The sequence below is a fragment of the Lactuca serriola genome, chromosome 2 (assembly GCF_051521515.1).
Source record: "Lactuca serriola cultivar US96UC23 chromosome 2, Lser_US96UC23_V15, whole genome shotgun sequence".
In the NCBI taxonomy this organism is placed as follows: domain Eukaryota; kingdom Viridiplantae; phylum Streptophyta; class Magnoliopsida; order Asterales; family Asteraceae; genus Lactuca; species Lactuca serriola.
In genome coordinates, this window is record NC_136409.1 from 43,104,770 (window position 1) to 43,115,537 (window position 10,768).

Below are 10,768 nucleotides of genomic sequence, written 5' to 3' on the forward strand. Positions count from 1 at the left end.
TTATATATGATAGATCTAGGTTTGTAAGTCTTGGATTCAAAGCATGTATAATAGAGAAACCTAGATCCAAACATTAGGGTTTGTATGAGCACATAGGATTGTTCTTATGCATAAAACCCATCAGTCACAACATAATTGGAATCAGGACACAGTAGGTCGAAGGAGACCAGACATGATATAAGACTACCGTTATACTGGTAGCATTCACCTTTTTGCGTCAGATTCAATGGCATATGGTTGTCAGCCTATCATGATCGGATGGATCAAAATGTTTGAAAGAGCCATGAGTGGCGGTATAGATAGGGCAGTTATTGTCAGACGAGGTGTCCATCGAAGGTCGCGTGAGGCGAATGTAAGGTTGCTTGGTGGCTCAACAACTAGGAAGGAATCCGATATTTCAGATAGTTGCAGACAAGATTGGGATCTAGGGAAGTCATGGTTGCTATGGAAATCAGCTATACAACGATATGGTATTCCGAGTAGCGGCAATGATTGGGATCCTTATGTGGAATAGTTGTTGACCGGGAGATGCTAAGCCACTTGCAGTGGGATTAAATAATCTTAGAGTAATTGATTTGACTCTGTTGCACAACTCTCGTCTGAGTCTAATTGTTGCAGAGCTGGATCCTCTACTCGAAGGATTATTTGGACTATTTGTTAAGATGGGCGTTCGACATCTAAACATGGTAAGTGAATTCATTCGATTGGTAACATTAAGATGATCAGGACTGGAAGTGGTTGTTCGATCGGTTATCCAAGAAGGAAAATTATACGGTATGGTTCTAGTGTGGGAGGTCTATCGAGGAGTCAGACCAATGTGAGGTTAAGGATCTGGGGAGGCATGAGTAGTTTCCTGCATGAGACGAAGGATTTATCCTTCGCTAGGATTAGAGAGAGTCTGGTTTGGTTATTTTTGGTTGCCTTGGGAAGGCTGTGGTATTCACGGGATTATGGACGTGTTGCTCAGGTTGCCTAGTATGCCAGGGATGGTAGTGAATGATTTCGATGACGGAATCTAATTTAAGTGGGGGAGATTTGTAACGCCCTGTTCCGGATCAATTCCCAATTCGCGGTTGTGGCCCGAAGAGCGATCATCATAAGGATCAAGGCCTTTAAAAAGGTAAGATTTAGGCTCATTTGGATGTGGTTAATGTAGGTATGTGAACCAATAGTTCGGTTTGCACTTTAGAGTTAAAGGGTAAAATGGGAATGTAGTGTTTTAGACTTCTTTTTTGAATTATGGATTTTAGAGCTCCTCAATACCTTTCCGTGGATATAAAGAACGTCGAAAACAAAGTTAGAACACAAAAGTTATGACCCTTTAAATTTGGGTGGTTTTGGGCCAAGCTGAGTACAGTGGGCGTACAAAAAGGTGTACCTGGGTGTACTAATGGAATCCTGAGTACACTGGGCGTACCAAGAGTACGCTGGGCGTACGCAATTAGTTCTCAAACCCTATTTTCGTGGTTTAAACCCTATTTAAGCTCCTTAACTCCCCCAAACGCACTCCATTCTCAGCCAACACCCCCTTCATGAAACCCTAACCTGAGATGAGCCTTCTGAGCTAAAAGAAGGTGATTTTGAATGCTTTGGAGTATTCATGATGAACCTCGGAGAAGAAGGAACTTCATGTAGAAGTGTTGGTTGCATTGGAGATTGTAGATCTGGACTTTCTTCACCTTGATCTATTTTCTAGGTATAAACTTTGAATCTTGATGATACATTTGTTAGATCTAGCTAGTTTTGGATGTTATGAGCTTTTGGTCATTTTAGTGAATATAGTTTAGATCTTGAAAGTTTGTGACCTTGTTCTGGATAAAGTTGGAAACTTTATCCATCTAAACATCATTGTGATTTAGATCTGAAGGTTAGAGACTTGGACTTAATGGATTAAGTTGAAAAAGATGCTCTTTTTGTCCCATTTGATGCGTAAAGGCTAGATCTTGGTGGTTTGGACCACTCTAATGGACAAAGTTGGAAACTTTATCCATTGTGGAGCTTTTAGGATCCATAAAAATGTAATCTTGATCCTTCTATACCTTCCATGAGAGTGTCATGATGTCTTAATGGATTGATAAACTAAGGTTTTAGATTTTGGACCTTTTCTAGACATCGAAAGTCATAAAGGTGGAAACTTTATGGCTTAGAGTGATGTTGTGGGGCTAAATCTGAGTGTTGGTTGAAAGGACTTAAGAGATTAAGCACTTCATGGAAAAGTTTTATTTGCCTGGGTACTTCGGGGGTACCTTCGAGTAGGCTGTGCGTACTCGTATGGGGTCCCGATTCTGGTTGGTAAGTACGCCATGCGTACAAGCTGAGTACGTTGGGCGTACTCAGGCTGGAGTTTGACTTGTTGACTTTGACTTTTGTTGACCGTTGACTTTTGAACAAGTTTAACCTTGGGTCAAACTTGAGGGTTTTGGCCTATTAACTAAGATTTTATTTGGTTTTGGTATTGATAGCTCGGGAAGTCGTCGTGGCCACAGCTAGGGACTCTTTAAGGAAGCTTCTGAAATCGAGGTGAGTCTCCTCACCATACCAATAGGTCAAAGGCACCATGGCCAGCCCATTTTGTGATACGTGGTACACTAGTTGATTTTGTGATATGTGGTACACTAGTTGATTTAGTGATATGTGGTATACTAGTTGGTTATGTGCTATGTGGTATGCTAGTTGTCTCTGTGATACTTGCATGAAAGACCATGGGGGAGCCCATGACACTTGGATATAAGACCATGTGGGGGAGCCCATGGCATTCCAAGTAAAGACCATGGGAGGAGCTGATGGCACTTGGATATAAGACTATGTGGGGGAGCCCATGACATTCGAGGTAAAGACCATGGGGGGAGCCCATGACACTTGGATATCATACCATGTGGGGGAGCCCATGACTTTCCAGGTAAAGACCATGAGGGAAGCCCATGAAACATAGATGTAAGACCCTGAGGGGAGCCCACGACATCCTGGAGTAAGACCCTGGGGGAGCCTACGACATCCTTATATGTTTATATGCATGGCTTATGTGATTGATATGGTTTATGTGATTATGTGAATTATGTGGGGTATGCTCTGGGGAACTCACTAAGCTTTGTGCTTACAATTTTTTTTATGGTTTCAGGTATCATTAGTTTGGAAAGGAAGGGTCTGACTTGATCGCCACACACACACCCGTGTTTTCCACATTATGTGATTTTGGGATGTAACTATGATAAATATTTTCATTAAGCAATGTTTTTTGAATGGTTGGATTAACTAACATTTGTGTTTGACTATAATGAAAAATGAAATTTTTACCCTGGATTTTTGGGTCGTCACATCGATGGTTTTGTATTTTCGACTACTTAAATACTCATTTACATTGTTTTGGCTAAAAATTAATCATTTTTCATTTCGATTTCTGTGTCAGACACTGTTGTACTATGTCGACCGAAACTTCGAGAAATCATAACTATTTCATACGAAGTCAAATTTACGTGTTCTTTATATGCACACGTTAATAATTTTGATTACTACGACTTTCAGTTAGATCACTTAGGCTAATAAGCAATATATCTCCAATTCATATTTTGCGACACACTTCGATGTATAGGGCTAAACGTGAAACTTCGAAGAATCATAACTTCTTCATGCAAATTCAGATTTGAGTGTTCTTTATACCCACATTCGCGAGTATTACAACTTTCATCCAGACTATTAATCCTACATAATCTTTTAATTTTAAGCATTTATTTAACGTAATTCGTTAATTTTATAATAATGTTTTATATAGTAAACCCATAATATATGTCCATAAAATATGTACGCAATATATAAATATCATTTATATAAACCTTATCACGTACGGAGGATTTTTATTTATTTATTGTTATCCTATTCGAGGATTTAATTGTTCAATAAAACGGATATTTATAATTTATAATTCTTAAAATGTCTAGCCCCAATTCACTATGTTACAACAAAGGAGCACTTGCGATTCATGGAGAATGTGACAAAGGAACAAATTATTTGAGAAGGAAATGGATCTCATGACAAATGAGCGACTCTTTTAAAAGGGGGTGTGGAGCACCTGTAAGTGTAATGGAGGATCCTAGCGCATGGATGTACCATCTATAATCAAGATGCACCATCCTTGGAGTGCCATATGATCCTTGGAGAGCCCATGTGTTCCTTGGAGAGGCATGAAGGAAAATACCCCATCCTTGGAGAACCATGAAGGAGGATACACCGTTCTTGGAGAGCTACATGCGTTCCTTGGAGATCTATAGAGGAGGATGCGCCCCATGTATTTCTTGGAGAGCCATGGTATCCCAGATGTGCCACTTATGCTGTGAAGTTCCTTATGATGCTCAAGATTGTTCAAAGTTGCTTAGAAGTTGAATATGCTTAAGGAGTATTGCTTGATGCACCACCATGATGGTTGAGGAGCCATTATTATCTTGATGTGAAACTCTTGCATCTTTATGAGCCACTATGGATCATGATGACACATCATGTGTGTTAGTGATGCTTATTCAATACATATCAAGTATGAATATTCCTGAAGCTGTTGCATAGTGGATTATGATTGGTTGACACTATGGGATGCCAACTAGTCATTTGAAAGTGTCTTGTGTTCTAAAGTGATATGCGAATCTCTGTTGATTTGTACTTGTAACCTCTGTTTGAGATCTCATAAATAAATAATACTCCCCTCTTGCCCGTGGACGTAAGTCACCTTAAACGAACCACATAAATACTATGTCTTGTATGCTTTTAGTTTTGTTAGTTTTCCGCTTTATTTCCTAACAAGTGGTATTAGAACTATGGTAAGTGGCATAAACAATGAAGCTAATTCCCTATTCATTGTTTAGTCTCATATAGCTTTTTCCATTGCCACCTTGTTTGCCTCTTAACATGTACATTTGGTTAGCCTACCATATCCTTAAAATTGTAACTTTCGTCCTTTCATGCGAGATTCCAATTTTATCCTTATGATTACAAAACTTAATGGTCTTACTAACTTATAACAACTTAATTAAAAGCTATAACACTTAAAATTTTAGAATTTTTTCACCTCACTAAAATACTCTTTTTGACACTAATTCATAGTTAACTCTAAGAGTTTTCATTAACTTTAAGAATATTCATTTATAACAACACTTTTAAAGAAATAGTTGTCACAAATATATATATATATATATATATATATATATATATATATATATATATATATATATATATATATATATATATATATATATAAAAGCTCGTTCATATATATGAACTATATCTGCTTTTTACAAATATTAATTCACGTTAAAATGTATTTAACTTTTTGCAATCCTTGTTGATCTTTGCAATTGAATTTGAATTCACTTGTTAATATATATATATATATATATATATATATATATATATATATATATATATATATATATATATATATATAATAAAAAAGTTCAAGTAACTTAGAATTACATGTGAGATGAATCAGATTCACATGTGAATGTGAATATTTATTCAAATTAACATGTAAATTCTATATATTAATATTATTGATCATTCATACAGGCATATAATCATTTCCATCGATATTTCTCATTTATATTCATTTTTCAAATGGGAGTAACAATAATGTAGATTAAAAAGTTAATTAATATTTTAGTTTAGATTTACATTTGAATCCGGGCTAGAACTTTGTAATAAAAAGTAGGTTTTTTGTATATTGATATAGATATTTATTTAGAAAGGATAACAAATTTTGATACCTATTGAATTTTTTTTCGATAAAAAATAAACTCTAAAAAACAAAATGACCTCTTTTGAATTTTTTTTCGATAAAAAATAAACTCTAAAAAACAAAATGACCTCTTTTGAATTTTTTTTCGATAAAAAATAAACTCTAAAAAACAAAATGACCTCTTTTCATATATAGACGTTTCCACTGTAAAAACTAAAATTATATCGATAAAATTGGTTCATTGCTTCCTTTCCTATTGAATTTGTTTCTATATATTTATAGATTTGAAATATCTTTCTATCAATATTTTTCTTTTATATCCATCTTTCTATCAATATTAATTATGACAATAGTCATATTTAATAAAATTAATAATATTTTAAGACATTTATAATAACTTTTAATTAGATATGAGGATGAACTGAAAGAGAAAATATGAAAATATTTAATTCTTTTATAGATATGTATTAAATATTTATACGTATGTATGTCATATGTAATGTCCATATGTATGTATGTATATTCTTTAAATACAAAACCAATGATGATGGATTGCTGGCGACACACTCTTTGGTAGTTGTAGTAGACAGCACTTTCCAAATTTGCTTATTTTTCTTTTAGATAACAAACATAAAAAATCCACCAAAAAACACACATTTAATTGTGGCTTTCGTTTTAAGAGTTTTATGTGTTCCTTTTGGCCTTTCACTTTCATCTTTAAGTAACATGACTTTTCTAGTTTTGATTATTGATGTATATCCTATAATTACAGATTAAAGGGGTTTGTTAACAAGTTAATATAAATCTACACATATGAATTTGAAATAATATTTCAAAAGTATTATCTCGTCTATAAAAATTCGATCTTTTCATAAATAAAAGTACCTAAAAAGCATAGCTTATAAATATAATTTTAATGTTTTGATATGGGTCAAATAGTTTCATGTCTGTTGATTTAGGGGATAATAAGAAAATTAGATTGTGATAAAAAAAATCCAAAAAGGGTTGCAGCACAGCTTGTTGTTTGTTTGTCCGCAACGTCTATGTAAAATTTTCTTTTGAATTTGGTAATGAAAATTAGATTGTGATAAAAAAAAAATAATAAAAAAAATAAGAATTATGATATGCTTTGGATTGTGTTCGATTCATTTATTCTATTTCATTTAGCTAACATCTACACTTTACTTATTTGATACTAGATTAATGTATGTCGACTCATTTTCGATAAACATGTAAAACTTACCATCTTAAATTTATTAAATAATGTACAAATATGAAGTTGAAATAATACTTTATAATTATTATCTAGACTATAAAATTCGAACTTTTACATAAAGAAAAACTAAAAAAAAAACTAAAAAGACCCAAAAGGCATAGCTTATAAGTATAATTTTAAAGCGGAATCATTCTATCTTCATTACAAAGCATATCCAGCCTTCACTCTATTATAACTAACCCAATTATATTCTTACAAATTCAATTGCAAAAATCTCCATCACTATCACTATCACCAACACCACCATATTTGTTGCCTTTGCCACCATAATTACAACTGTCGCAAGCATCCGTTTATCGCACCAATGAAAGATCGAATGGAACGTTTTATTGCATTTCCCTTTGCTACAGGTTGTGTTTCCGCCTCTAGCGTCATAGTTTCTGGAAACAATGATAAAAGAACGAAGGAAGATATTGACTCACCTCACATGGGTATCCTTCCATTTTCCAAGACATACAATTGTTTTCTTGAATTATAAATGATGAAATCAAGAACATCTAATGTCCTTCAGTTCATCATATTTGACTGTTATGCTATAATTTACGTTGTTTTATGTTGACATCATGATGTTTCATTGTAGTGTGCAGATCGTATAGCCTCCCCAAGGATTCAAAATTCAATGAAAGAGCCCCCATGTCAAATGAAAGCATGACAAAGAGTACGTTTCGGTTCACCGCACTTCCAAAGCCTAACGTATCCGTTGCATTCCATCGGCTCACTAAGAGCATCAAAAGTTTGTCTCAATCACTTGGTAAGCAAAAACGAAAAAGTGTCACCATAGGTTTTCACATGTAACTAGTATGTTTATAATTTTTTTTTCATTAATCATTGTCTGGATAAATTATGTTTAGAAAATTCTAGATAAATTATGTTTAGAAAATAAAGAACTATGACAAACTTGAAAAATGGTAGGAAAAAACAAAATGAGCACAAATTTAGAAAGATTTAGTATTTAATGTAGAAATCATTTACCTCACTTTTGTTAAAGTCTATTAACCTTGAGGAAATTGAAAGAAATGATAAATAGTAATCTGAAGTGTGTAGGAAGATGGTAGAAGATAAAAATAGGAGGATATTTGGTCTCTAGTTACAAAGATACATACAAATATTTGTTCCTCCATTAAGTCTTGTTGACATTAAAACATGTTTTACATTTTCATAGCGTTCAAGGAGGAGACAGATGAATCACAAATGGAGATGGAAATTGGGCTTCCAACCGATGTAAAACATGTAGCACATGTTGGATTCGATGGATCAGTAACCTCAGAACTCAACCGCCCTCGCAATCTCAACACAACAGATTTTCTTGGGTTTTGCCCGGTTTCCTTTGCACAACTTGAGGGACGACTTGCCATGTGTGCACCATTGGATGCATCTCATGACACCAAACATACACCACCCATTGCAAAACGAGCTAGAAACAAAAGCGAAGCAAGTACAATGTAAATTCTTACCATTACATCAAATTGTACAAGTAATACTTTTGTTCACTTGAGTATGTATGTATTAAATGTCCTATAGTTATTATTTTTGTCGTGTTGGAAAATACCATTATGTGATCTTGATTATTATATATATAATATTCATATGTTTAAATTAATGTTGCGCTTGGTAATATTTCTCTTTTACCATTATCCAAAGTGTGTTCTGAAGTTTAATAGATGGAGAGAAAGAAAGCGATATGTAAATAAACATAGAAGAACTAAACTGTTTCATGTTCGCAATAAAACGCTTACATAACAAAACTATTGTTATCTTAATCTCCTTCTAAACTTCAGAATTATCTTATAAAGATTATTATTATAAAGTTATTTGTATCATTTAAGTTTCTCTTTAACTGGAAAATATGGAGAAAAATTAAAACATAAAGGTTGCTTTTTCTTTTCATTTTGTTAGAAAATGGTTTTTTTGAGTTATCGGACATTGTTAAACATGTCTAATTTTATTTATTTTATTTCTGAAAGAATATTTTAACAAGATAATTTTTGTAATTATATTTATTTTAGTCATTTCTATAATTCAACAAATGGACATCAATCCAAGCTAACATGACATATATATTTTGACTCGTTTTTGTATGTACTTTTTGTGATCTAAATTCTTTTTAATTTGTTGTTCAACCTATCCAACTTGGTTTATGAGAATATGATTATGTTTATTAAATGATGGAAATATAAGTATTATCCTTTTCTTTAATTATAAATTCATGAAAGTTTTGTGTTACTTTTAATTTATGATTTTATTGCATTAAACGTGGATATCATGATCTTTGCGAACATGAAAAACATGATATGGAACTCTTGAAATTGGTCACCAAGATAAGTACCAATAATTTGCCATGATAGCCTCTATAGGACGTCCACATAACGGCATCATGGACCCGGCGAGTATCTTGCCAACCATCGTAAGTGGGGTTGATATATTTAAATCATTATATATGAAAGAATGAATGAAAGCATGAGTAGATTGTATTGTATTATAGTAGTATACGACAAAGAATACTAATTAAACTGTGGTAGATTAACAAAAAAAAAAGAAAAAAAAAGGAGTTAGAATAAACATAATAGTTCACCAGTCAAGGAAAAGATTGGCTAAATATCCTTTGTCTTATAAGAATTTTCAGAGACCAATCAAATATGTTTAGGTAAAGTGTAACATCCTAAAAATACATCTCAAAAATTTCATTTTTAAATTTATCAAAATCACAAACATAAAACATCATTGATTCCAAAATCAGGAAAACACAAGATAGTTATAGTGTATAGTCAAGACAATTCGTGGAAAAACATTATAAGAGCATAAGTCCGTGTATAGTCAAGACAATTCGTGGAAAAACATTATAAGAGCATAAGTCCCAAAATCCCTACTGCGGAAAATCATAGTGTGATGTGACGCGATCAAGCCGACCCCTTCCCTTCGAGCTGGAAGTACTTGAAACACAAACTAAAACAGTAAGCACAAAGCTTAGTGAGTTTCCCCCACCATACCACATATAACACAAACATATTGTCAGACATATCTGGGTGCACGACCTACCCTGCCGAGCATATTTGGGTTCTCGACCTACCTTGCCAAACATATATGGGTGCTTGAGCTACCCTGCTGAGCATATCTAGGTGCTCGACCTACACTCCGGTTCATTTCAACTGGTTATGGGGTCTATTTCGCCGCTACCACTACCACATAATAACATACATAAATCACATGATCATCAAGCAATACATGAACACTGATAATTATCACACAGACAACCATCATACTATACAATAAATAAAGGGTCGGCCTTGGTCCCTTCGACCCGTAACATTCACGAAGGAAGACTCACCTCAACTGTGAATGTCAAATCGTACTCCTCTCCCTATAGTACAATAAACTTCCTAATTAATCATTGGATCTACACCTGACCCTAAGGCCCAAACCCCAATTCATAACATAAGGTAATGGTTCCCTAATCTTTGCCCTATTGGGCCTCTTCCTCACAAGGCCCAACATTCAAATTAAAATGTCCAAGTTCATCCGACTAAACTTTAAGGCCCAATAAGGCTCAATACCATAAATCCTAGGCCTAGACCCAAAGGCCTTAATCCATAGGTGGGCTTGAGGCCCAACAATTCCAGGCCCAAAATCCTAAGGCCCAAAACCACTTTTAACCCACTGCATGCATAAGCGCGGCATACTTTGCACGTACGCCCAACGTATGATGGCCTTGATCAGATGCAGGAGGTTGACCCAGTACGCGCAACGTACCAGGGGTATGCCTATCATACTGGCTA

At 34.2% G+C, this 10,768-nt stretch overlaps 1 protein-coding gene across 1 annotated transcript; it reads left to right on the forward strand.

Moving 5' to 3' along the window:
• The first annotated feature begins 7,118 nt into the window (after positions 1 to 7,118).
• On the forward strand, positions 7,119 to 8,595 carry LOC145086203 (CRIB domain-containing protein RIC4-like). Its single transcript, XM_079023950.1, has 3 exons — positions 7,119 to 7,426; positions 7,576 to 7,746; positions 8,158 to 8,595. Exons 1-3 carry the CDS (start codon positions 7,300 to 7,302, stop codon positions 8,439 to 8,441), a joined length of 582 nt encoding a protein of 193 aa, XP_078880076.1. The 5' UTR covers positions 7,119 to 7,299; the 3' UTR covers positions 8,442 to 8,595.
• The last annotated feature ends 2,173 nt before the right edge of the window (positions 8,596 to 10,768 follow it).